Genomic DNA, 26445 nt, shown 5'->3' on the forward strand with positions numbered 1-26445 from the left:
CCCCTTCATTTATAGTGGGCAGCAGTGGCGTATCAGGCAGAGCCCAGGCTCGTGTAGCCCTATCCCAGCGCTGAAGGGCCGCCTAAACTGCCCCTCCTTGGGTGCCTTCTAGCGGTGGTGGACCCGGCACTGTGTTACAGTGAAGGAGTACTTGCTGGCCAGCTCTCAACGCGGTCAAGGGGGGCGTCACCGGGCGCTCAGCCAAAAAACCTTCGTGACCAGCGCCAGAGCCTTTCGTCTGCTTCCGGGGAAAACCTCGTGCCTCCCTTTGCCCTCCACCTTTGGACCTCCCTTTGCCACAACACCACACACCCTCGTCTCTCTGGTGCCATCTCGCATCTACATCTCCGTCTCCTCTCGAGTACGCACGACTTTGTCCTCTTCGTTGTTGTTTTTTTCTCTTCTCATATTTTTTTCTTTTTCATCTCTCTCTGCTCGTTGCACCCCCAGCAGAGGCCATCTGACGGGCCACTGCACAATTGCCACATTCCTCCTCATCTCCACATACCTTATCAGCTCCCATGTCTGAGGTCATCTCACGGCCATCTGCCTCACGCGGCAGAGGCTCCGGTCGAGGTGGCAGAGGGGGTTTCGCCGGCCGAGGCGGTCGCAGATCCAACGGCGAGAACTTCAAGACTGCTGACGACAACTTGGGCACGTTTGAGGATGAGGGCGAGTTTGCCGAGCTTCGAAAGCAATATGGCGACAAGACTTCGGTGATCCGCGAAATGTTCCCCGACTGGTCTGAACCCGATGTCCTCTACGCTCTCAAGGAAACGAATGGCGATGAGACTGAGGCTGTCACACGAATTGCTGAAGGTAAGTTGGGAGACGAAATTTGCAGCTTGCGTTTTGCCCTTTTTTCTTCTCTTTCTTTTTTGCTTTGCAAACGCCGGAATCCTGCGTGCGGCAATTCAATTGCAATGCGGCTATCAATTTAATTTCCGCGCGTGAATTTCTACGTTGAGGTGAAACTTCATGTTCAATTGCTGATCTAAATTTTTTCCCTATCCTTAGGCACCATCTCTCAGTGGGGTGAAGTCTCCAAGAAGACAAAGACCATTCGTCCCAAGACCAAGGACACATCCTCCGCACCCGTGAACACTGAACTGTCTTCCAGCACTCGAAACACCCGTGGTGGCCGTGCTTCTGATGGAGCTCCTCGTGGCGGCCGAGGCAGAGCTACAGAGAGAGGTGGACGTGGTGGACGTGCCAGGTCGACTCATCCTACCAACGGATCTCGACCCAAGGATGGCCAACAGCTTTCCGTGCCCACCGAAGAGTCCCCCGCATACAAAGATGACGCCGCCAACGGAATTGAAGAGAAGAAGGCCGTGCCTGCTGAGAAGGCTGCCCCGGCCGAACCCGCCAAGCCTGCCGCTCCTCCGGTCAAGACTTGGGCTAGCATGCTCCGACAGTCGATCCCTCCTCCCAAGGTCGTGCCCGCAGTTCCCAAAGAAGTTCCTGCTCCCAAGCCCGTCGAACACGTCGAACCCGAACACGTTCCCGAACCCATCCCAGCTGAAGCTGAACCCGTCAAGCCCGAGGCCGAAGAGAAAGCAGAACCCACTCCAGCTGATGAGCAGGCAACTCCTGTTGTCGCTCCCGCGACCACCGAACCCGCTGCCACAATCGCTCCTTCTCAAGATGAGCTGACGGAAATCAATCTGGAACAAGTTGTTGATGTCTCCCAGCCACCTGCAACAGATACTGCTGCAAGCACAGCTGCTGACTCTTGGGACCCTCGACAGAGCCCTCCTAGCGCTACTGCCACTCCTCTTTCAGCCGCCCAGCAACAGCATCAGGCTCAGAAGACCGCTACTAGCGGCTATGCTACCACGGCTTTGAAGGCGACTACCGAGCGGCCCGCCCCTCGCACTCCCAGCTTCCAACGACGAGTTCTTCAGCAAGAGGAGGCTGTTCGCATGCCCGGCAACCGAGAGGTTGACCGTGCTGCTGTTCAGTTTGGTGCCTTTAACCTCGATGACGACGAGGATATTGATGGCGAGCGCGAGGAACCAGAGACTCGAGCTCAACCCCCCGCCGATTCACCTGTTGCCGTTCCCCGAACTTCACTTCCTCCGGCCTCTCAGCCTGTCGCTGTGCCGGAAACCTATGCTCCTAAAGCTACGACTGCACCCCCTCCCGGAATGACACCTATTGGTATGTGCCATGTGCCATGTTTCCCCTCGTCCTTTTTTCGTACTTCTGAGACTAATTACCAATTTAGCTGCCGCCGCCACTTCAGCCCAGGCACCTATCCCCTCTCAGAGTACGTTTGCTTCGCAAACCAAAGGCATAAGGAAGAATATCGCTAATTATAATTCTGCAGCTCAACCTCCTATCCCTAACATTCAGCAATACGGTCGATTTGGCCAGGCTGGCCCTCAAGACGTCTCCGCGGCTCAGCAGAAGCCCCTGGACCCCTTCAACCAGCCAGCTCCCGCATCCCAACCACCCTTTGATAATTTTGCGGCTCAGACCTCTCAACCTCCCGCACAGCAGCCTGGTGCAGCTTTCAGCTCAGCTCCTAGCGACTACTCCGCCTACTACACTGCAAACCAGCAGGATCGAAACCCCTACGCCTTTTACGGTCAGCACTATAGCCAGCAGGGAGCACATGCCCAACCTGAGGGCGTTCCCTCGCAGCAGCGACCCTTTGGAGCCTACAACGCCTCCCAAACCGATAACCTTAGCCAGTACCCGCAGAGCGGCACTGGCCACAACCAGCCACGATTCGGCGGCAGCAACGAGAACCAGAACAGCGGCCACTCTACCCCCAACCCCGTCACTCAGGCTCAACAGCAGCAGCCTCAGCAGCAGGGAGGTCCCGGCTCGCAACCTCAGGCTCACGGACAATACCCCGGATATAACCACCCATACTACAGCAACCCTTACTACCACCAATACTACTCTGGATACGGCCAAGGCGGATTTGGCCCGTATGGCAAGGGTGGCATGTACGGACAACCGTATGGCGTTTCGCCTAATGCGCCCTACGACCATACCTCGTCTCCCGGAACTTTTGGCCCTTCATCTCTCCACAGAGACAGCCCTCTTGGCTCCGGCCTTGGTGACTACGGCCGCGCCGGCTCTGCTCAAGCAGGTAGCCAGCCCGGTCTAGGAGGAAGCAGCTTCGGTAGCACTCACGACAGCTTCTCCCGAGGTGCCTCATCTTTCCAGTCTCAGGGACAGTCATTCGGCACCCAGACGCAGCCAAGCACTGGAGCTTCGGCCGACGAGCTGAAGCCGTTTGGTGAAACCAAGACTTCTTCTGGTCCCTCGCCCTCTCTCGGAGCCCCTCGGCCAGGCTCTGCCACAAACACTGCTCCCGGTGCGCAAAGCGGTGGCCTCCCGCCTCCCCAGACGTCCCAGATGAGCGGTGCCTACGGTGGCTACCCTAGCCATCTGCAGGGCCACGGCCTTCACGGCAGCGGCGCATACGGCATGGGCGGCGGTGCTGGTGCCAACCAGCACAGCACTCCTTATGGATCTTATGGCCAAGCCGGATTCGGCAGCGGAGGCTACTACAGCACCGGCCAGCAAGGCCAGCAAGGCCAGCAGCAACAGCAGCAGCAACGCGGCGGCTGGGGCGGAAACTACCATTAGTGGGGTAGATGCCGTGATGGGAAACGACGAGGGCGATATCGCCGTGAGCGAGATAGAATGGCGCTCGTCATGAGCCCAAGGCTCAGAAAGGGGTTGGTGTGAATTTTCTCAGTTTTATTTCCTTTTACAGTTGGACTTTCATGTGTCACTACAATTAAACGCTTAGGGAGAGGTTGATTTCGAGGTACGCGAGAGGGGAACACCTGAGCAGCAGCACCATATATGTGTGCCCCCCTCTAATACAAAGAGGGGTTTCAGCATGGAGACGGAGAGAAAGAAGGGGAAAATCTTTGCTTAAGTCTCTTACTCGTTGATGCAAACGTGTACGATTGTTTCTTTAGTTTCATTTTTTTTCGAGAATCACCTAGAAGATTGCAGGGTGGGAGGCTTGGGCAAAAATGGAAAGAAAGGGCTACGAGGATGGATGGGGAGCACGGATTTTTGTTTTGGTTGTTCGTTCCCACTCATTTGTTCCCCCTTTTATTGTTAGGGGGACTCGAGGGCAGCCGCCAAAGAAAAAAATTTGACTGGTTTTGTTGTGATTTTGACGCATGGGTGTCTCATTCACTATTTTTTTTTATTTTTGGGAGGGCCTCTTTTTTTTTAATGTTCCCGCCTGGGGTATATTAAGTTCGGCGGTGGGTTTAAGGGAAATAGGGCAAGTTCATTGATGAAGCAAAAAAAATTAACCTCACCATTTTCGGGTGGAGGAGATTGAGATGCTTAACCAGGTGGACACGGCGAATAGGCAGTCAACAAAAAAATGCAAACGTTTGATGAGTGCACGAAGAAGACAATGAGCTATTTTCATGGCAGCCGTTAATATGTGTTTTTCCCTTTTGTTTATTGAGTGTGATGTGATGTATGTAATATTGGTGATGTTAGCTAAGACGATATCCTGAGACTTGTAATAGAAACGGACTGCAAAATAAGGGATGGAGACAAGAACAAAGGTTCAATAACTGTCAGTAAAAGACGAATGAACTGATGAGAGCGAATTGCAGTCAACTTGCACAACTGGCTACTCAACTTGTTCTTTGAAAGCTGGCAGGAATGTAAGTGCTATTCGTATTGGCTGTGTAAGTCGGACATGTTTCGGGAATATCTTTATCCAGACTCTCAGCGGTCTTAAAAGGCAAACGCCAACGGCTTGCGCCGGCAGAGCAGCTTTAGCTGGACGGAAAAATTCATTAAATGATATTAACTCGATTCTAAGACTCGACAAACTTTTGAATAGCTTATCCTGATCAATAGTCCCGGGAAGCACTTGAAATGCGGAGAGAAGGGGAGCTTAGCTTAGACTCGGCACGGGATATCGGGACTCGAAAAGATCAACATAAAAACGACGTAGTGGGTGGCCGGCACCGGGGAGAGGGGGGGAAGGATTGAAATGCACGTAAGCCGTAGTGCAAATACGGGATTGAGCTCGGCGCTCCGACATTTTGTGGTATTATCTCATTGACCTTGGCAGGTAGCACGGCATTTCATTCTGCTGCTTATCTATTAAAACCCTTGTCCGATTGCGGTACATGGTATCTATGGTGGTATTGGCATATGAAAGAGGATTGGTTTTCTTTTTTCTTTTTCTCTTTTGCTGCCGCATTGCTTCATCGGTGAGTGATGGGTCTTGGAAGGCTTGTTCTTTTCTTCTCCTTTGCTCTCTCTTTCTGTCTACCTCGTTCTGGAGCACGCAATACATTTAGCTGATAGCATTTTCAGCTAATATGTTCCGTACCTGCTAAGTACAGGTTGAAGAGATAAAAAGAAGCAGCATTTTTTATTGATTTTACTGAATTGAGCGAGAATCAATTCTGCGTACTTATTTCATCATTCAATCCTGCGTTTCTTTCAACCAATTGCCATTACCGGACCCGAGACAAAAGGTTATACGAATACGGACCAATTAAAGTTAACAAGCGGCCGGGAAGCTTCCCGTCCCGCTTCCGTGGAGTTAAAAATTCCGGCATGGCGGTTCTCGACGAGGAATCGGGGATGAGAGTGGAGATGGAGAAGCAAAGCGAGGGAACAAAGGCTTCATCGTTGGCGACAATGACGAGAGAAGAGGATGTTGGGTTGGATAAAGAGACGGCTGTTGCGACGAGTCGGCCGAGAGGGGTAGATTCAACAATGGAAGATGGCGGTGATGGTGATGGTGGCGGTGGGAACGAGCTCAAGGATGATGGAAGTGATGAGGGCCTTCCGTTGTCGAAGGCGAGATGTATTGCTCTGGTTGCGACTGTAACTGGCGCTGCGTTTCTTAATGTAAGTGAATGGAAACCATATACAAATGCGCAATCTCCCTCATGCATGCACACAAACCATTTTCACATCAACTCATATCACACATACTTGTATAAACCCTAACATATCAACACCAGACCCTCTCCGTCCAAAGCGTCGTCATCATCCTCCCCACCATCGGCAACCACCTCAACGTCCCCGAAAGTCGCCAGCAATGGATCGTCTCGTCCTACTCCCTCACTTTCGGCTGCTTCCTGCTCTTCTGGGGCCGCATCGCCGACCTGTACGGCAAGCGGCTCGTCTTTATACTGGGCTCCATCTGGGTGACGGCCATTACGGCGGCGAATCCGTTTGTGCCGAATGAGATTGCGTTTAACTTGTTTCGAGGGCTTCATGGGCTGGTGAGTTTCTTTTCCTTTTACACACATTCTGTTGGATGAAAAATTCTGATAGGGGGATGTGTTAGGGGGCTGCTGCGAATGTTCCTACAGCTATTGGCATCTTGGGCGTAACGTTTCCTCCCGGCAAAGCGAAGAATTACGCCTTTAGCACATACAGTATGTCATCACACACATGATTCATTACAGCAAATACAAACCAGCTAACTCTCTCTCCCCCCCTCAAGGCGCCGGCGCCCCCCTCGGCAGCGTCTTCGGCAACATCCTCTCCGGCTTCGTCGCCCAATACTCCAACTGGAAATGGGTCTTTGGCGTCCTCGCCATCATGGGCGGCGTCATCTCCGTCTGCGGCATGCTCTTCATCCCGCCCACTCCTCCTCCTGCAGCGGCGGCGAGCAAAACGAAGCTCGGTCCGCGGTCTGTCGACTGGATTGGCGCCACGCTCATCACCGTCGGTCTGCTAGCTCTCATGTTTGCGCTTACAGAGGGCAACGTCGTGGGGTGGAGCACGCCTTGGATTCCTGTCTTGATTGTCGTGTCGATAATCGTTATTGCGGCGTTTGCGGTTTGGCAGTGGTATCTAGAGCGTAGATTTAACGCGGCAAAGTCCCAGCTACAACAACAAGTGCAACTACTCGAACCCGATAGCGTTTCGCAGCCAACAACCATAGCAGCTCTTCCCACGCCACCTCTAATCAAGGTCTCCATCTTCCGCAACCTCCAATTCAGCGCCGTCATGGTCATCATGGGCATCTTCTTCGCCTCCTTCAATAACTACCTCATCTACGCCACCTACTACTTCCAGGAGTTCCAGGGCCAGTCTCCTCTTCAAACGATGCTACGTTTCCTCCCGACAGGTATCTGCGGTGCTGCTGTCGCCATCATCGTCTCGCAGCTGCTCGGCCGCGTGCCCACCGTCTTCTTGCTCATCAGCGGCAATCTCGCCATCACCATTGCCTGTCTCCTTTACGCTGTACCTATCCCACCGACGACTTCGTACTTTGCCTGGGGTCTTCCTGCGATGGTGCTGTCTGTTATTGGCGCAGATACTACCTGGCCATGCCTTACGCTTTTCACGTCTCGCGCCCTGCCTAGAGAAGATCAGGCCATTGGCGGCGCACTTATCAACTCTGTCGGTCAGATTGGTCGGTCTATCGGCCTCGCCATCGCCACGGCAGTCCAGACTGCCGTCATGGCTCGTGGCCGAGGCGTCTCTGTCAAGAATGTCGGAAGCATAAAGGCGTGGGATCCGCAGTCTCTCAAGGGTCTTCGAGCGGCTTCGTGGTTCAACTTCGCCTTGGGGCTGATATCTCTGGTGCTTGTCCTCGTGACTTTCCGCACATTGGATATTGTAGGCAAGGTAGAACCTTCAGCGAAGAAGCCTAATCAGGGGGGTGTTCAAGACAATGATAAAACGGGGGTTAGTGAAAAGAGGGAAGAGGCGGCGGATTCTAAAGCATAATGAAGTATGAACCTTTTCATTTCCTTTATTTCTTACTTCGTCAAAATATTCCCATAATTTTGCATAGACCTTTTAGAGTATTCAGAATACATTAATACACGATTGGTTTTGATTGCCATTTAAAAGACAAGTTGAGGCAGTAACTAGTACAAACACATGAATATTTCACTCCTATCAATTATGGAAAGCAGCAAATGGAAGAAAAGGAAAACAAATTGTTCGTCTATGTACGCGTCCTATATCATCTAAAATCTTCTGGTATCATGTCATCCCATTTCCAACTCTCATACTCCCCTGGGTATCTATCATGCCGATTAGGCTGTCATAAAGGAGAGTAAACCGTTTGTAAACCAATGAGCGAAGTAAGGCAAGGAAGGGTATCCAACTCCAAGCCCCTATAAAAAGCAAACAAAAAAGAAAATCCGCTCCTAGTTACCCGTGTATGAAAGTCCATCTCTTTTTTTTTTTTTTTTCTTTCCGTCTATCTTCTCCCCGCAGAGATGTCAATCTCAATTTGCTCCATGATATCTTCCTCCTCTTCCTCTTCGTCTAGATCAAACTCATCATTATCATCTCTCGCCATCTTTGCGAGCTTTCTCTTCACCGCGGGGTCTTGCTCCATCTCTTGCCAGAGCTCCAAATCCCACTCCTCGACGTTGTCGCCAAGTTTCTTCCTCTGCCAGGGAGGCCAGTGCCACAGACCGGCAACCAGCATGCCTCGCTTGGCAGCCTTGAAAAGAAGTTCAACTATGCCCATAAAGGCGAGCACAATGAAGACAGTAGACCACCATACAGCATCGGCGCCCCAAAGTTTGGTGAAGGTGTGGCGGATATCGTAGTAACCAGATGGAGTGCCGGCATAGACGCCGTCTAAGAAAGCCAACCATGCGAACCAACCAGCTGTGGTGACGAAGAAGCAGGCCATGACTACAGCCGACTTGTAGTGGGTTTCAAAAATGCTTTCCAATAGTCAGCTCTATGTTCCAGTAATGGACAGGTAGAAATAGGGAGAATAAGAAAATCAAAACTTACAATAGTTTCCAGTTGATCCACAAAACACCAACCGTAAACACCAAGGATCCAATGGCATACAAATTTTCATCTTTGGCTGCCGGAGACACCCACCCATAGCCAGCCCAGATACCGTTCCAGGTAATCACACCTTCAATGGCAGCAAGGAGCATCCATCGCATGTACTTCCAAAAGTTGAGACCCTTGTTGCGCTGACCAAAGATGTAGAGCTCAGGTATTGCCAGTAAAGTCTCTGCAGAGAGATCCTGTTCCCAGATACCCATACAAATGGTACACAGACTGGTAAAGAGCGTATTGAAGACCGTCAAACTCGCCGATTGGTAGAGCGAAGTACCAGTATAACCGTTGAATCGCTGATACTGCGCCGCAGGGAGGTAGAAGAACATCTCTTTCCAGAAGGTGCAGACGATAAACTTGGCAGTGCGGACGTAGTTCCATCTTCCGTGGACGAGAAGCAGCCTCTGCAAGAAGCGAAACTGCGCAATGGCATAGTCTGCCACTCGAGCGGCCTGGAGTCCCTCCTTTCCTGAAATTCCAATTCCGACGTGACTGGCTTGAATCATGGCAAGGTCATTCGCGCCATCTCCGATAGCCAACGTCAAACCCCGGCGTTCCTTGCCTCGGAACTCCTTCAGTTTTCCGCGGACGGTTTTAACCAAGAGAGCCTTTTGAGCGGGCGATGCACGGCAGCAAATAACAGAGTCGACAAGAAGCATAATGGCAAAGAATTGGATCGACAGAGCCTCCGACTTTTCAACAGCGGCCAAGGTGTGCCCATCGATGACAACCACGCTATGGATTGAGCCAGCGTGCAAATCGTCGGCCAAAGCCGAGAGCTGCGAATCAAGAGATCCCTTTGTGACGTCCAGAATATACAAGTCGGAACCAGGGCGGCAAATTCGGGCAGAGTGAGCAATATTGATAGCAGTCTCCCGCTTGTCTCCCGTCAGCATCCAAATCTTGATATTAGCCCGTCGAAGTCTGTCAATAGTTTCTGGCACACCCTTTTGGAGCTTATCCTCAATGGCGGTGCCACCAACCAGCTCGAATGCTTCCTCAATCTTCTCCGCCGCTTCCTCAATCTTCTCTTGCCGGTTCGTCAGACTAGTCGTAGCATCGTCATAAAGCTTCTTCCACGACCTGTATTCTGGCTCCGAAACAAACTTTTGTGCGAAAAGAAGCGTTCTAAGGCCTTCGGATGCGAAGTCATCGAGGTGCTTGAAACATTTCGTGAAAACTTCAGATTCGTCAAAAATTCCGGAATCCTCCAAAAATGCCAAGCGGGGATCCAACGGTTGCGGTGCATGGGGTGACATTGGGCTGAGGAATTGACGATTTGAGACATCAAACGACGCTCCACGTGCGTTGACGGTCAAGCGTGGCCGTTCTGGCCGATCCTCAGATCGACGAGCCAGCTTGTTAATCTCAAAAGACTTGCTTCGATTACCAATTGATTGCCGCTGCACGCTTCGCTCGAACGTAATGGTAGGGTTACGGCGAACGCTGAAACTAGGCCTTCCACCGAAGCTATTGCGAGGTTCAAGCTGTTCGCTACGACGGAACATTTCGTGCTCAAGGTCGGCACTCTGTCGAACTTCGGTTGCCTTTTGCATAGCCAATGTGGATAGTCTAAGTCGAGGCAGAATAGCAGAATCAGCACCTTTGCAAATAACCGAGATGCGGCCATCAGGATAGCGGACAACAATAGACATCCTCTTTCGGGCACTGCTGAATTCAATAACGTCCAGGATATCATATTTCAAGCGTTCCTTTGTACCATCGGCGTGGGTTGTCTCAACAGTTATTTGCTTCGAGTTTCGCTGAACAACCGAATAACCCATCTCCTGGGCAGCTCTAACCAAGGCAAGCTCATCTGGTGACGAGGCTTGAAAATCCATTTTTCCATCCTTATTCTCTGGCAAACAAGAGTGACATAGCGCCATCGCAAGCAAATATTCCTTTGTTTTCCTGGTAAAGGCTGAATGAGGCCGCTGTTTCATATACTCGAGCAAGTCTGAGGTGTTGACATCAGGTTGAACATGGTCTGGTCGTCCTGTCGAACGCCATACCGATGAAGATCGTCGTCCTGCCATTGATTGTCTTGGAGAGTGTATCGGTGAATCCGTCATTTCAACTTGGTCCTCGTGTATGACAACTGACATGCGGTCTCTCCTATATACTGACGGGGCTCGACTGGGGAAATCAAATTTTTTAACAATCGATGAAGTGCTATCAGATATATCCGACAGCAGCTGCGGTTCCAAATCCATTTCGTGAAGCCAGACGGTACCAGCAACGCTGAGTTTGCGAAACTTCATGACGTTATCTGTGAGAGTACCAGTTTTGTCTGAAAAGATGTACTCAACCTGGCCAAGGTTCTCGAGAATGGTGTTTGTGTTGCAGCGCGCTGGCGTATCCGATTCTTCGTCGTACATGCCGAGATCCGAATTGAGAAGAAGCAGCTGTCCAACCTTGACAATTTCCAAGCTGACATACAGTGACAGGGGAATAACATTGTTAAACATGATGATGAAAGCAATGATAATGTCATGGAATGGGACACTAGCATGTTGCAAGTACCAAGAGTGTCTCTCGGTGTGCTTTTTCCAGTGGAGATAGCCCATTGAAACGCCTATGGACAGAATGATAACATAAAAAGCCAAAGTAATGACAATCTTATTCACCACTCTCTCCAGGGCGGGCTTCTTTGCCTTTGGATGCCTGTTTGAGTTCATGCGCAGCTTACACTCTTCTCCAGTATTGAGCACAATTCCAATAGCGCAAGTTGTATTTCGCAGCACACTTCCACGATAGACGATTTCGTTGAGGGTCAAAGGCACTGCCTTTCCATTGACAGTGACTTTTCCATTGAAGCTGAATAGGTCGGGGTTTGGGTCTTCAGCAACGAATTCCGCTGCGCATTTGGCAATGCCTTCGATGGTGTCGCATCCTTCAATCGCATTGCACACCTGCTTGCTCTTGAGATTCGTTTCACCATCGAGCGCCATGGTATCGACGTATGCCAAGTTATTTTCGCCATCACTATATATAAGCGCAATATCGGCAGGCACAGGTTCGTCGCGCGCAAGTCGTATGACATCCCCAACCTTTATATCAGACCATCTCGTCGTTACCCATCGCACACCCTGGTGTTCTTCGGCGGAGACAGACCGAGATTCGATAGTCGTTTTCGTATGAAAAGGATTAAACCGATCCAGAAAATGCGTTCGTTTAGTTTCGCCAGTATACTTATCCTCCTTGCCGAGAATTGTCGCAAAGTAGGCATTCTCAACCTTGTCAAGTCGGTGTCGTCGATAGTCGTCGTAGCCTTCTTTGAACATTGTTATGCAAACGAAGAACAAGAGAGGTAGAAGCGTCGTATAGGAACCGGTAGTCGAAAGGCCAGGAATCTGCGCTCAACGATTTAGTAATTGAATGGGTGAAAATGAACATAATCATAGCATAGGCAGTACATACCATCTGAGGAATTCCAACACAGAGGAAGTAAAAGTTGCCGACTCGAGAAAACTGGAAGAAGAGCTGCTTGGGTATAAAATCCCACAGCGTATAACGAGAAGTGCGAATGCTGTTGGAGATGTACGCTTGCCCGCGCCGAACATCAGTCAAGGGCTCGTCATTCTCGAGTCGCAAAGGTATCTTCCTGCCATCCTTGGAGGCAGCCAGTTGGCCCCGCTGCAGGATCGGTTTGACAATGGTCTTCTGGTACACCGAATTGGCAGCATCGTGAATGCGCTTGACGACAGAGGTTTTGGTAACGGGAGTCACAGCAGCTTCGACGCAGCCCTTCTGAGGGTACTCGGGAAGACTGCTAGGCGCCTCCGACTTGGAGCGTATTAGACCATCGGCGCCGCGCACGCTGAGCACCATGATGGCGCGATGTGCATAAAATTAAAGATCGTGATAACCCCAGGAAACCTCCTTTTTTTCCCCAAGATAACGATAAGCGAGAGAGGGCAGGTTACGCCGCTATAATCCAAGACTGACGATACAAGCGGTAGCTTAGATTCTCATCCCGAGAAATTATCCGACAGTGGCACGAGCACTTGCGCCGCCAGGTCTAAGACGTCAATAGTGCGTGATCTTTTCGGGTTTTCGAGACACAAAAGGATGGTGGTGTCAGGGCCAACGGCTAAAAGAGAGAGGATCACTACAGGCACGAAGCCAAGGTAGTACAGCAACACGATTATTTCCGTACGACGAAAACGAAATCCCACTCTGCGAAAACAAAAAAGACAGACGAGTTTGGGGTACAACAAAGGAGCAAATCAATAGTGATCGGATGGTTCGATGCGAAATCGTGCTTGGGTTACGGCCAGCGCCCTTGACAACGTCTCAACAGAAAAAAAAAATACGAAAACTTGATGACAGCAAAACGACGACAGTCAATGCAATACGACACCATCTCTGGTTCTAGCTGATCGGCTCGGCCCAAGAGGCGTCTGGGTTGGTGGCAAAAGCCGGAGTCAGTCAAGCCTAGGCTAGTAAAAGGAAGCACTTGCAGGGGTAAAAATAGCGAGCCAGGCCTGTTTCGGGTCAGCCGCCACACTGGACGCAACCATACAGTAGTCCACAGGCACCCAGAATATTGGCGCTATAGCGCATCTAGTGAATGCAGTAGTAGGTGCTTCCGTAGCGCACCACGCCAGAAGGTCACTGAGCAGATCGTCGACCCAGCTGCGCCCCCTGTAGAGAAGCCCTCAATACCATGTCCACCACGTGGGGCGACAAGACGGTCCTTTTTGACGTTGAAGGGTATGGAGAGGATAGAAGGCCATGTGAGGCCATGTGAGGCCAGTTTTCCTGACTCGGCGCTATTGAGTTTCCCCGTCGGCCAGTAGTACATGCAGCGCGAATGTATAATACGGTCACTGCCAACTGCTTATTGTCTTATTGCTAGCTGTCGGCTTAGACTAAACTATGGGGAGAGCAGACAACACGAGATGGATCGCAGGATGAGGAAGGCCAAAAAAGCGCTGTACCATTCACACAGTGCTCTGTAGTATTGCCTCCCTATTTCACTTAATGCACCAATGCTTATGGTCCCAGGGCTGACTGTACCCGGTACTGTATGCATTGCCATCTCATCTGCAGCGGCTGACGCGTAACCTTCTCCATCGGCGAGGAACCTTTTTTCCCCGTATATGGATCGTATAGCCATCCCAGCCCCTCATAAAAGCTAAAGTCATGCCTCATCTCCACAGAGATTCGTATGCTACATGTGTCAGAAACCACTGCCACGCGATGCAACTCCCTGACAACTTGGCATTGTCAAATGTGATTCAGCATTGTATAATTCTTGCATGACGTCACTTAGGCTTTTTCAAAATACCTACTATAATCCGTTTTCAGCCTATATTTGATGCCTAGTATTCTCCACTCATTCGTTACGCAAACAGCCATGAAGTGGAAACGTTGAGGGTACGCAGTACAGCCACGAATATAGCTATAAACGCCAAGATTCCAGTATAAGTGCACAGCAATATTCAGGTCACCATGAATATGCAATTTGCTCTATGAATATTGCTATTCGAGTCTATACAATCTGAGATACTTTGCTTTGCTATAGCAAAACGTCGAAAAAAATGACTGCTGAATATGTCAGGGCATAAGAGCTGCAGTCCTGCACTCTCCAGCCATCCCTTCTGCAAGGCCAGTATATTTTTTCTTTCCTCAGCCTCTATATTAAACGTTACAAACAGTGCAAAAGAGAACCCTCCGTCTTCTCCTCTGTCTTCGGCTTCTTCTGTCTCAAGATCACAATGTTTCGCCAATAAACGCCCTTCGATCCCACAGCGCGGCAGCTTGAAAGAGAAAAAAAAAAGAAAAAGCTCAAAAATGACAGCAGCGCAATAATGCAGACAGATTAGATGTGGATATCAAAGCGTGCATCACGCGATGCACCTCAGTTGCGAGTGTAATAGACGAGCCCTCTAGACTTGGACTTGCGGAATATTCTCCATCTTACCGCCCTCTTCGAGCCATTCTTTCTTGATCAGCTGATCACGGGCAGCAAAGAGGAACTTGTAAGCGGTTTTTACTGTTCCATCGCTCACGCCAGTCTGCTTGGCAATGGGGGCCGATGACCGTGGCTCTCCCATGAGGTGGCATGCCATGTAGATGCAAGCGGCCGCAACAGACAGGGGTGATCGACCTGCCAGAGCAGAGATATCGGTAGCCTGCTCTGCAAGATCTCGGGAGATTTTGGATATCTTTTGCTGGTTCTTAAAGCCCAGCTGAGACACGTAACGACCACAGAGATCTTCAGCACCAACAGAGGTATTTTCGTAGTTGGTGACGGTATTCAGTCCGGTACCGCTCTCGCCTTCGGTATCTTGGATCTTTTGCAGGAAATTCTGTAGCTGCTTAAAGACCCTGCCGACTTCCTTCTTACTGACACTAGTGAGGTTGAAGATTTCTCGGAATGTTCGAGGTACGTTGTTTTGTCGGCATGCAATAAAGATGCATCCAGCAATGACGGCCTCCTGAGGTTTGCCCTTCATAAATTTGTGCTTGTCAACGAGCTTAAAGATGTGCTTGGCCGCGTTGGAAACGTTAGCTCCCATATGGATAGCCTCGCAGAGCGCAACAATCTCCTTGTAGGCCTGCATTAAACCCTTTTGAGCCTTGTCTTGATTGGCATTGTTTTGAGTACGGGACAAAGCCTTGTGAGCCTTGGACTCAGAAAAGGCAACAGTCGTAGCTAGATGCTGGCCCTCGACGAACTCGTCCTGCGGTCCGCCGACACGGCTCGGGTCATCGCCACCTTGGTCGTCATTGGCAAACGTACGCCATTCAGATCTGGTATCGATGATGCGTGTGCCGACGACGACACCGCAGCTCTGGCAGACCATATCTCCGCTCGAGAATTCCTCGATCAAGTTCGGAGGGTACTCCTTGCAGTCGGGGCAGGCAAGGACATTATTCAGGTCTTCCTGAAATGACCCTCCATTTGCATCTCCGCCCGTCGGCGGAAGCATTTTGGGCGTGTAGGGTCTCGGCTTATAGATGTTGGTGATCTCGTCAAAGACTTTTCGTGCCTTTTTGGCCTCCTTTCTTCGTCGTCGCAGCTGCTGATTCTTCTTCTCTACTGATTTTCTTACGAGGGAATCTGTCTTGTAAGATGATCCTCTAATCCAGAGTTGATCGTTGACGACCCGGACAAAGAGCGGTGAATGCAGCTTGACGGTCGAGAGCCTGCTGGCCTAAGAAGGGGGAAGCGCGGCTGTAGCCTCCGACGTGAGATCGAGCACGCTTCTTTGGGCACGGACAGAATATTTCTTTGTCCTGGCCCTCTTCTCCTTGATTAATTGTTTTTTATTTTTTATTCTTTATTTTTTTTGTTTCTTTTCTTTGTTAAGAAAGTTCGGAGCGCTAGACGCGGCGAACGATGTCGGCTTGCTGCACACCAGCCAGAGGCGAGCAAACAGCAAAGGCGCGACGAGGCAAGTAACTATGTAGAGGAGACGCTCTCTTTCGGCCCAAAAAGTCCCTGTAGCGTTTCTGCTGTCAAGTCTTCAAGCGAAAAAGAAGTGTCGGGAAGCGCAAACACGCAAAAGTGGTCTCTGCCGGCCGACTTTTCTGAACCAGTGAAGGCGTCTGAGATCGTATCGCGGAGGAAAAAAAACTCAGAACGGCGATTAGTCGGCGAAAGCAAGAGGTCGGAATCGCTTCTGACAGCGGGCTTGAAGAGCAGTGAGCGTCGTGAGCGAGTGTGATCCAACTTTTGGCGGCAAGAGAGCGGTAGGAAGAGTTTGTCGGGGGAAGATTAGAATGAGCGGCTTGGGCGAAGAGGGAGTCGCTATGTAGGCCCTTACGGCCTGGTGAATCAGGTAGCGAAAGTTCTGGCTGCGGGTGACTCAGCAGCTGGAATCAGATGGGCGTCGCCACCGTGCGAAGGGAAGGAATGATTACGCAGGAAAAAGTCACAGCACGTTTCATATTGCATGAGATAGACTTCGGTGTCGGGAAAACTTTATTCCCGTGAGCTGGTTTGAGACTACCAACTACCGGAGTCCAACGCCTCTGTGTCTTGCGTTGGATCTGTGAGCCATCGCTGCGGGCCCGAAATCGGCCAATGGGTAATCGTAGAAACCCCCATGCACTCAATTCAACAAGCCATTATGGAGCCATGCTGCTGACTCATAGGCAAAAAAATGAACAATATCTTTCCTAATGAGTTCGTCGTGCCACAGATGCGGCATAGTGTGTACGGTTGGTTGTACGGCATATTCATAGCGGCTGGCATAAAAGTAGACGCTGCGTCACTCTCTGGCTCATTCTTTTCGTTTGACTGAATCCATTTTCTCCCTCTTTCATACCGTCTGTGCATCAATCGTCATGGCGTCAAACACAGGCAGTGGGCAAGAGGCCCTTCCTCCAGTCAACCTCAAGCCACTGTTGACCAAGCTCTGGCCAACAGACAATGCAGTGACTCCTGATGAGATCGCAGAGGCAATCTCTCATTTCTTCACAAACCAGGTGACAGAGGCCCAGACAGCCTCCCTCCTCATGGCTCTCCATTTCACCAAGCTCGACTACAAGGCGGATGTTTTAGAGCGTTGCGCCTATGTAATGAGAAAAGCCGCAGCGCCCATTCCGGTCAAGGAGCTCCAGAGTGTCATTGAGTCGCGGGGAAGAAAAGAGGGCACGTACAAGGGCGGACTGGTAAGATTACAATACAATTCAATTCAATTGATTAATATCAGTTTGGTTGTATACATAAACTAAACGTACAATGCAGTGCGATATTGTTGGTACTGGAGGTGACTCTCATGACACCTTCAACGTCAGTACAACTTCATCGATTCTTGCCTCTTCACTGCTTCTAGTCTCCAAACACGGCAACAAAGCAAGCACATCTAAATCAGGCAGTGCGGACATGGTCAACTGCATGAAGCCTCGGGCGCCTATTATTAGCGCCGTGAGGCCAGATACCCTGGTCAAGGTCTACTCCAATACAAACTACAGCTTCCTCTTCGCCCCAGTCTTCCACACTGGCATGCGCTACGTAGCACCTATCCGGAAGCAGCTCCCCTGGAGAACTATTTTCAACAACTTGGGTCCATTGGCAAATCCGGTGGAAGACGTGCTGGAAGCTCGAGTTATCGGCGTCGGAAGACGAGACCTCGGTCCCGCTTTTGCTGAAGCCTTGAGAGTTGCTGGCTGCCACAAGGCGTTGATTGTCTGTGGAGAAGAGGAATTAGATGAAATTAGCTGTGCAGGCAATTCACTCTGCTGGATGCTGAAAGAAAAGTCTCCCGGAGGAGAAATAGTGGTCGAACATTTCAAAGTCCACCCCAATGACTTTGGTATCCGCACCCACGCCTTACACGAGGTGTCCTCCGGAAAGGAGCCTCAGGAAAATGCGGATATTCTTGTTCGCATCTTGAAAGGCGAACTTCCCCTGGATGATCCGGTCGTCGAATTCGTTCTAATCAATACTGCTGCCCTTCTTGTCGCATCTGGTATCTGCGAGGCAGATACCAGTGACATGGGCCATGGTGATGATGGAAATGTCATCAAAGAACGTGGCCCTGGAGGCCAACGTTGGAAGGAAGGTGTTCGAAGAGCTAAGTGGGCTATCACCAGTGGTGAAGCCTGGAGACAGTGGCAAGCGTTTGTCGATATTACCAACGAGATTGGAAACTAGGTGCTCTGCCGGGCAGAGCCAAAGTAGCATTTCTTAATCATAGAAATCCACCAAGGGGTGGAATTGCGTGTAAAACAAAATATTTCAATGTCTTTCTATGACGTGACGGCGACTGTTATGAACGGGGTTGCGATTCTTGCGATTGGTGGAGATTGCGCGGATCATGTTCAACTTCGTAGGTTACCGGCAGTGATCGATTGGATTTAACAGAAACGATAGAATGCGGCCTAGTGATCGGAGGTAGCGAGCGCCGGTCGAGCTCGTTTGTGGAAAGGCCAAGATGGCATTGAGATGGCGGGCTTGCGTCTAAGAGATATGCGCTAGCAGATCTGATCGAGCTATTTGAACTCTTGCGCGAGTGAGACATAGCCGGATGAGGGCCGAATGCCGGATGGGAATCGATTGCCGGATGGGGGCCCAGTGCTGGATGAGATTTGGTCGAGCTATTTGAGCTCTTGCGCGAGTGTGATATAGCTGGATGAGGACCCAGTGCCGGATGGGGACCCAGTGCTGGATGAGAGTCAAGTGCTGGGCGAGGACTGAGTGCTGGATGAAGGCCGAGTGAAGGTGAATAGTTTTCGTTAAGCCTCGCTTCCCATTCTTTCCAATCATCCTTGAGGCCAACCAACGACTCTTCGTCTCCCGCCGATGGGGGAGGTTGTGGTAGCTGAGGTTGTGGTGACAGAATTTCGGTTTCTGGGGCATGCGCTTCCAGGGGATGCGTGGTAGTGGTGTGTATTGACATGGCGTCGACGTTCAACTCCATGGTGGAGCTTCGAGTCGCAAGCGATTTTCTAATCATGGCCTGCCTCTGAGCGTCGTCCACCTCTGAAAACGTCGACATCATGCTTTTCCTATAAGACTCTCGATCAATGGTGCTAGATTTTCTCTTCCTCAGCTGGCTGTTCTTCCTCAGCTGGCTGTACTTTTGTCCCCTCCGGCGCGTGAATATGAGAATGGCGATGACTGCGACGGTAACTGTTACACCAACGACGACACCAATGATGATGTATGTTGTTGTTTGTTGCGACAACTCGCGGCGTGAGAGCATCGTAATCCTTTCCATGGTGATCGCCAGTCGTGTTACCCAAATGCTCAAGTTTGGACACCGAATATAGCAATGTTATGATAGAGGCAAATTCGAAAAAAAAAAAAAAAAATCTTGGAACTATCGGAACGCAGTATATGTATAAGAGATTATCGAAAAACGGGTCGATTTCGTATCGTGAAGTAGCGCAAACCGAATGAGCCACATTCAGTCAATCAAACCCGCAGCCTCGAGACAAGCATGACGGCGATTTTCAGATCTGCAGCTCAACTTGGGGGCCTTGCCAATAGCTGCACAGCCCCGAATGAGTCGTGATTGTCCTCTGCTGGAGAGCCTGTTTTCCGATTTTGTTTTTGACAAGAATTCATATTGGGAAGAGGCCGCGGACGCTCTCCAGTTTTGAAGTGACAGAACGGGCCTTTGCGTCACTCCAACGGTGGGCTAAGCCCACTTTGCAACCATGGTGATATTGGCAGAGCAACAGCGCGCATCATATTAATAGAAACGCTACCAAAAGGTAAAAGGCGTGCAGGGGACACCCACGCCGTTGAGAGGGGGGGGCGGATACGACCTGTGACAGGCTTGCGCATATCTTCATCACCCACAGCCTGGGTGGAGTCCACCGAGTTGCTGAGCAGTAGTTTAGGCCTTCTTCACTGAGTATGGCGCTCCCAGCATGGTAGCATTAGCAGTAAGCGCTGCGACCAGGGATCATCGCTTTAGGAATCAGGCACTAGAATAGCCAGAGACCAGGAGAGCAGCGTATCTGTCTAGTTTGGCTTAGGGCAGGATAGGCGTCAGGTCGCATCAGCAACGCCGGATGCTACGCGGATTACCGTGCCGCTAGCTAAGCCGCTATGCAATGGCTAGAGGTTCGCATATTCTTGATTCTGTTGCCTGCGATGCCCAAATTTAGGAGTGGTGTTGGTGAATAGGTTGTGTGAATGGAGGAACAAACAATTGTCCATTTGGAATCCATTCAGCCTTGCATATGCAGGGAGCATGGAATGAAAATAGGCATTGAAGTGTCCAAGAATAAGGTACAAAGTAAACAATTACAGTGTACGAAGTACCTCGTATCAGGAAGAAAGCTTCCTAACTTGGCAGTGACGTTATCCAGTTCTTGGTTAGGCTGCGATTTAGTAGCACGGGGAAATTGTAATTGAGTCTATGCAGTGCTACGCCACGAGATTGTGATTTCCCAATAGACTCCGTTTGCTTGTAAAAAGAAACGGAAACCCTCTGACGGAAAACCTTGATCTCTAGAAAACCACGTATCAAAGAAAGATCCGTGTTGTGATAGCTCTTATGTCAGCCAGCAAACTGCTTGTGCGACACGGGCAGTTTGTGGCTGATCGCTACCAAACCCTCGAGGGCCATCAAACGCTAGCAGCGCCTATCACACAGCAGAGTTCTCGTAATAGTATCACATAGAAGATTGTATCCTATTTTTCTGTCTTCAATTTTCTATTCGTGCCACGAATGTTTGTCATAGTTATGAACGCACTAAATATATGTTTGCAGAGCATCAGCAGTTGGATCGGACGAGATCGCACATGATGCTATTGTGTCTCTGTTTGCGCCTAACCGCACACGCACTAACCACATATGCCCACTATTGTGAGCCGAATCCAACCGACCCCATGGGGCTTCGCTCAAAACAGCAGTATCGGGACAATTCCACGTTGGCGTCAACCACTCAGAGCTGGCGATTCACGATCCATCGCGAAGCGGCATCGGACGATAAACGCATAGTCTTGGCTGCTCGGTAGTTGGTTTGCTTTTCCATTCTACACCTTCCTTCTTCTCTACTTCTTTCATGACACAAGACGTCACCAACACACATCCTCTGTAACAATGTCCCAGATTCGGGGCATCGCTATTTCAAGCCTCGGCAGATTGGCTCACTCCAAATCCCAGATCCAATGGGTGAATGCCACAGCACGTGGCATGCGCCGCTACTCTGCGGCCGCAGCCAACAATGGCCCGTTACCCCTTGAGGGATATCGTGTGCTAGACATGACCCGAGTTCTGGCTGGTGTAAGTTGATCTCTCACGCATTATGCATACCCGTATATAAATAGATGCATGACCCAAATCTTATGCTTATCACTCCGCTAACTTGCTGCAGCCATACTGCACACAAATTCTTGGTGACCTTGGGTAAGCATCATTCTCGATTATTTCGAGCTTTATATCTAGCCAAGATCGGCATATTGATTCTTCAAAACTATTTTCCAGCGCTGAAGTTATTAAAATCGAGCACCCAACGCGGGGAGATGACACGCGAGCATGGGGTCCCCCATACGCAAAGTACAAGCCGGATTCTGGAAGAGAAGGCCCGGGCGAATCCGCATATTTTTTAGGAGTATGAACCAACCAACATAGACACCTAAAATTAGAGAACCTATTTGTTGCGATGAACGAGGGACTAACATGTTGCTTATCTGCGTCTTTATTTTTAGGCCAATCGCAACAAAAAGTCTCTAGGACTATCTTTCCAACACCCAGAAGGAGTGAATATCCTGCATAAGCTAGCGGCGAAATGCGACATCCTGGTCGAAAACTATCTCCCAGGCACATTGAAGAAGTATTCAATGGACTATGAGAGTCTGCGAAAGATCAATCCCGGACTCATCTATGCTTCTATTACAGGATACGGCCAGACCGGCCCTTACTCCAACCGTGCTGGCTACGATGTTATGGTTGAGGCTGAGTTCGGCCTCATGCACATTACAGGCTCGCGAGATGGACCGCCCGTTAAGGTCGGCGTAGCCGTTACCGACCTGACAACTGGCCTTTACACCAGCAATAGTATCATGGCGGCACTTTTGTCGAGGGCTAGGACTGGAAAGGGCCAACACATCGACGTGGCGCTGAGCGACTGCCAAACAGCTACATTGGCCAACATTGCAAGCAGCAGCCTAATTAGCGGGAAGAAGGACAGTGGTCGCTGGGGAACCGCTCATCGTAAGTCAGATGCATATGTACTGGATGCCTGGTGAAAGTTATACTAAAATTCTACAGCATCTATCGTTCCATACAGAGCGTTCAAGACAAAAGACGGCGATATTCTCATTGGTGGTGGCAATGACCGCTTATTTGGTGTTCTCTGCGATGGCCTTAACAAGCCGCACTGGAAGGACGACGCCAAGTTCAAGACAAACGCTGATCGAGTGGCCCACCGTAATGAACTAGAAGCAGAAATCGAGGCTATTACACAGCAAAGAACGACTCAGGAGTGGCTAGAGACATTTGAGGGATCAGGAATGCCTTATGCCGCCATCAACGATATCCAGGGCACTCTCAATCACAGCCACACAAAAGCCCGAGACATGGTTATCGAGATTGATCACGAATACTGTGGCCCGATCAAGATGGTGAACACGCCTGTCAAGTGGTCGGAAACTCAGCCCATTGTGAGAACACCTCCTCCTGTTTTGGGCCAGCACACGAATGAGGTCCTGGGCGAGCATCTCGGCCTGAGTGAATCAGACATTGCTGCGCTCAAAGACCAGGGAGTTGTGAGTTAGACACATGACCATTACAGTTCGCGTCATATACCACATTAGACATTTAGATGAGAAAATGATAAGATGAAAAGATAAATATATACAAGGCGAATATCTAGAGTTAGTATAGGACAGTGCATGGTTGGATGAGACACCGTACAGATTGAGGTCTTCTATCACATCATGTGATCCATCACATGATTCGCTATCCGCTCTTTCTTGTCTCGCGCTTTCCGAAAATGGTTCTTTCTCAGTCTCCATCGTAAGATTGAAAATAAATTATCGCGATATCATGTTTTAAAAATCATTGGGGGAGTTTTTCTTTTCATTTTATAATTCTTTTATTCCACGTGCGGGCACGCAATTCCTCAATTCCTCTCCCTTGTAGGTGTAATGTCATGAAAAAGGGCATCTTGGCTCAGACGCAATAAGCCATTCATATCACGCGAATAATACCCGGCTGTGACGCAAAATGGAGGCGATATTACCAGCTATTATTCCAATTGAATCGAATGATGAGGATACTATCATGAGAGATTCACCAGTGGCAACAGCTATCCAGTCATATCCCGATATCAGCCCCAATATGGAGAATCCGTGTCCACCAGCGTCGATACCACGACCTTCATATACGCCTCAGTTCTCGTCGACTTCATGGATCTTAGATCGTATAAAGAATTCACAGAGACCTACAAGCTCAAATTTACCAGTTGTAATAAACGATACACCTCAAATTACAGATGGAGGAAAGAGTGAGACGGATGAGAAGCGGGATTCAAGTATGAGTGACACGCTGCCAATGCCCATTTCGCCAATTCACCAGTCATTTGGCAGCGTTGAGAATATTATGGCGGAAAACTCTCGGCTGATAGGATTGAAGAGAAAGCGAGAGCAGCAGGATGAGGCGGATGATTTCACACAGACTACAATGTCACTTCCTATGCCTGCTCCACCACCAGCGGTAGTACTATCAACAACGGCGACGCTCAGTATCACACCGCAAAGCAGCTATATGATGTGCTCCAAGTGTCATCAGGATTCATCAGAATCACATAATCCACTCATTCCTTGTGGCAACTGTTCTCAATTATGGCATCAAGGCTGTATGCTGCCGTCAACAATAAAAGAGGAGGAGGCACAACAGCCTTTGAGGTTTATGTGCCCATCATGCTTGAGTTTGAATGAAAGCGACGCAATGGATCATATCAAAGAAGATTCTCGACACCAGAATGAATTAGAAAGACAGCGAGCCAGGAATTTGGCAGCTCTTGGTGGAGATGCCATTCCAGCCAAAGCAGAAAATGTTGGTTTTTGGGCAGGGCAGGCATCAGATACGGCGGTAAGCAGAAACTCACAAGAATCAAAAAGAAGCGAGGCTAACTCAGCATCTATAGTTGACGGAGTACTTTTATGGGAAGAAGAAAACAGATTTACTAAACATTTTATCATTCTGCGATCAACTCAAGCCGCAGTTACTGGTCGACATCATGGTCTCTGTCGCAAAGAAACATCCGGACCTACCAATTTTTGATTCTCCAACCTGGAATGCGGAAACGCTCAGCACTATTACTACTAATAGGATAAAACATTCACATCAGAGTGCCCGGTCCACCACACGGCCACGGCATGGACATATCATATTAGAATCAAGAACGAAGAGCAAGCACAAGATTTCTAAAAAGATGGTCAAAATGGCGCCCATTATCCAAGCTGAAGAATCACCACTGATGGACGATGGGGATTCTCTCCCACCAATGTGGCCAAAGGCCGGCGAAGGCCTGTATGCAAAACTTTCTCCGGAAGATGAAGATCGAGCATTCTTATTGGACGACAATGATGAGGAGGCATTCAGCCATTTTGGCGTGGACAAATTTGGCAAGCAGATAGCAATTCCTGTAAGTGCTTGAATGGGCGGATTTTCTTATGGGATTTCGGGTGTTTTTATGGGTAATTTTTAGCAGTCTGTACCATTACAGTGACGAGTTATCAAGGAAGAGCGACATGTTTCTGAACCACAACAGTTCTATTAATCTATCTATCTATATTATATTACCAATTATCTCTAACCTCTAAAATGAGAACGCTTCACACATTACCGACGTATTGACGTGAATCTAACTCCTCTCCCTTTTACTCAACCAACACCTCGCTCTGTTATGCACAAAAAAAAAGACTCTGTCCTGCTCTCCAAACACAACTCCATCTACCACGATACTCCCACACAAAAGACACTAACACTCTACCCCATCAAATGTATACACCATCAATTTAGCAAGTGTACTTGTATTGGGAGATGAGAGGAGCGTCAAGCTTAAGGCTGGCGCATAGAAGATCCTTGACAACAAGGTTGGTGTAAACCTTGGTAGAGCTGAGACTGAGGATAACATCAGGAAGGATAGTAACGCCGACGAAGCCGGCAAGACGGCCACCGAGAGCTCCAACAACGTCAATGTAGTTGTGGCAGCCCATGGTGTTGTAAGAAACGCAGTCGAACTGGCACTTTCCGACGCCGAGCAGGCAGGCGGTAGCTGAGAGCTGGGCAAAGATGCTGGTGGTCAGCGAAACCTCGACGTCAGCAGCGACGACGGCATAGCCGAAAGCATTGGTGTTGAAGATGACGACGGCACGAGCAAGTTCATCAATGTAGAGAGCGGCGAGACCAGCAGAGGTGCTGCGGAGGTCGGTGCTGATGGAGGAGGTCAGGGAGATGTCGAGCTCGACATCCAGGTTGATGCCCAGTCCGAGGGCGGAGATCTCAGCCTCGATATCAACCTCAGCGCAGAAGGTGAATGTGTCGAGAGCGACCTGGCACCACGCGTGGGTAGCATCGTACTTGGTGAACTTTGTGGGCGAGATGGCACAGAAAGCAGAGAGGGCAACCTTGGCGCCGGAGGCATCGCATGTGGGGGATGGCCAGGCGCCAGTGAGGGCGGTGCCGCTGCAGGACTTGCTGGTGGTGTCGTAGCTCTGGCCGGGAGGGCACTCGCAGGCCTTGACCCAGGGGCTGTAGGACATGCCCTTGGGGCAGACGAAGCCCTCGGCAAGAGTGACGGCGGCGCTGATGTCGGTCGAGGCCTCGGCGATGATCTGGTTTCCGAGCTGGAGGTTGGCAGTGGCGGAAGCGCAGACGCCGGCGGAGACGCTGGCGGCAGTGGCCACAGAGACCAAGGTGGTGGCGGTAGCGAAGAAACGCATTTTGAATATTAGGTATTAATTAATTAATGAGTGACTGGTGGGTGAGTGGTGAGGTGTAAAGGAGTGACTGAAACCAAAGGTTTCTGGAGGAGTTGAGGAATGAGAGGTGGAGGGTGAAGAGAGAGAGGGAATGAGAAGAGGACAAGATCAACAGTGATTTATATATACATTGTAAAGAAGAATATGATGATGCTCCTTTTCTTCTTTCTCTTAATTGCTTGACTCCTTTCCACCCCTGCTCGCATGATGGCAAACGAATGATTCTATCTTCCTTCGCT

At 50.0% G+C, this 26445-nt stretch overlaps 9 protein-coding genes across 9 annotated transcripts; 5 read left to right on the top strand and 4 right to left on the bottom strand.

Annotated features, from left to right (window-relative positions):
* The first annotated feature begins 92 nt into the window (after positions 1–92).
* Positions 93–3819, top strand: GGI43DRAFT_317740 (uncharacterized protein). The gene is made up of 4 exons (XM_083201803.1): positions 93–819; positions 1018–2163; positions 2231–2272; positions 2333–3819. The coding sequence occupies exons 1-4, from the start codon at positions 522–524 to the stop codon at positions 3607–3609; spliced, it is 2763 nt and encodes a 920-aa protein (XP_083062900.1). The 5' UTR covers positions 93–521; the 3' UTR covers positions 3610–3819.
* Positions 3820–5005: 1186 nt separating this feature from the next.
* GGI43DRAFT_400196 (major facilitator superfamily domain-containing protein) lies at positions 5006–7835 on the top strand. Its single transcript, XM_083205437.1, has 5 exons — positions 5006–5222; positions 5358–5871; positions 5988–6251; positions 6317–6407; positions 6476–7835. Exons 2-5 carry the CDS (start codon positions 5575–5577, stop codon positions 7708–7710), a joined length of 1887 nt encoding a protein of 628 aa, XP_083062901.1. The 5' UTR covers positions 5006–5222; positions 5358–5574; the 3' UTR covers positions 7711–7835.
* A 279-nt stretch (positions 7836–8114) lies between these two features.
* Positions 8115–13203, bottom strand: GGI43DRAFT_317831 (uncharacterized protein). The gene is made up of 3 exons (XM_083201808.1): positions 12220–13203; positions 8743–12152; positions 8115–8669 (listed from the first exon to the last, which is right to left on the bottom strand). The coding sequence occupies exons 1-3, from the start codon at positions 12628–12630 to the stop codon at positions 8192–8194; spliced, it is 4299 nt and encodes a 1432-aa protein (XP_083062902.1). The 5' UTR covers positions 12631–13203; the 3' UTR covers positions 8115–8191.
* A 947-nt stretch (positions 13204–14150) lies between these two features.
* GGI43DRAFT_317813 (transcription factor SUA7) lies at positions 14151–16420 on the bottom strand. Its single transcript, XM_083201806.1, has one exon. The coding sequence runs from the start codon at positions 15738–15740 to the stop codon at positions 14694–14696; it is 1047 nt and encodes a 348-aa protein (XP_083062903.1). The 5' UTR covers positions 15741–16420; the 3' UTR covers positions 14151–14693.
* GGI43DRAFT_317814 (anthranilate phosphoribosyltransferase) lies at positions 16421–18470 on the top strand. Its single transcript, XM_083201807.1, has 2 exons — positions 16421–17427; positions 17504–18470. The coding sequence occupies exons 1-2, from the start codon at positions 17101–17103 to the stop codon at positions 18410–18412; spliced, it is 1236 nt and encodes a 411-aa protein (XP_083062904.1). The 5' UTR covers positions 16421–17100; the 3' UTR covers positions 18413–18470.
* Positions 18471–19941, bottom strand: GGI43DRAFT_317794 (uncharacterized protein). The gene has a single exon (XM_083201804.1). The coding sequence runs from the start codon at positions 19476–19478 to the stop codon at positions 18528–18530; it is 951 nt and encodes a 316-aa protein (XP_083062905.1). The 5' UTR covers positions 19479–19941; the 3' UTR covers positions 18471–18527.
* Positions 19942–21131: 1190 nt separating this feature from the next.
* Positions 21132–23233, top strand: GGI43DRAFT_400203 (CoA-transferase family III domain-containing protein). The gene is made up of 5 exons (XM_083205439.1): positions 21132–21500; positions 21592–21623; positions 21702–21828; positions 21926–22430; positions 22488–23233. Exons 1-5 carry the CDS (start codon positions 21318–21320, stop codon positions 22991–22993), a joined length of 1353 nt encoding a protein of 450 aa, XP_083062906.1. The 5' UTR covers positions 21132–21317; the 3' UTR covers positions 22994–23233.
* GGI43DRAFT_317797 (uncharacterized protein) lies at positions 23216–25061 on the top strand. Its single transcript, XM_083201805.1, has 2 exons — positions 23216–24311; positions 24367–25061. The coding sequence occupies exons 1-2, from the start codon at positions 23445–23447 to the stop codon at positions 24877–24879; spliced, it is 1380 nt and encodes a 459-aa protein (XP_083062907.1). The 5' UTR covers positions 23216–23444; the 3' UTR covers positions 24880–25061.
* Position 25062: 1 nt separating this feature from the next.
* On the bottom strand, positions 25063–26167 carry GGI43DRAFT_432888 (uncharacterized protein; the record flags this gene model as incomplete). The annotated part of the gene is made up of 1 exon (XM_083209662.1): positions 25063–26167. One exon carries the CDS (start codon positions 26165–26167, stop codon positions 25241–25243), a length of 927 nt encoding a protein of 308 aa, XP_083062908.1. The 3' UTR covers positions 25063–25240.
* Between the last annotated feature and the right edge of the window lie 278 nt (positions 26168–26445).

The sequence above is a fragment of the Trichoderma evansii genome (assembly GCF_050947405.1).
Source record: "Trichoderma evansii strain SZMC 28006 chromosome Unknown GGI43scaffold_5, whole genome shotgun sequence".
NCBI lineage: Eukaryota > Fungi > Ascomycota > Sordariomycetes > Hypocreales > Hypocreaceae > Trichoderma > Trichoderma evansii.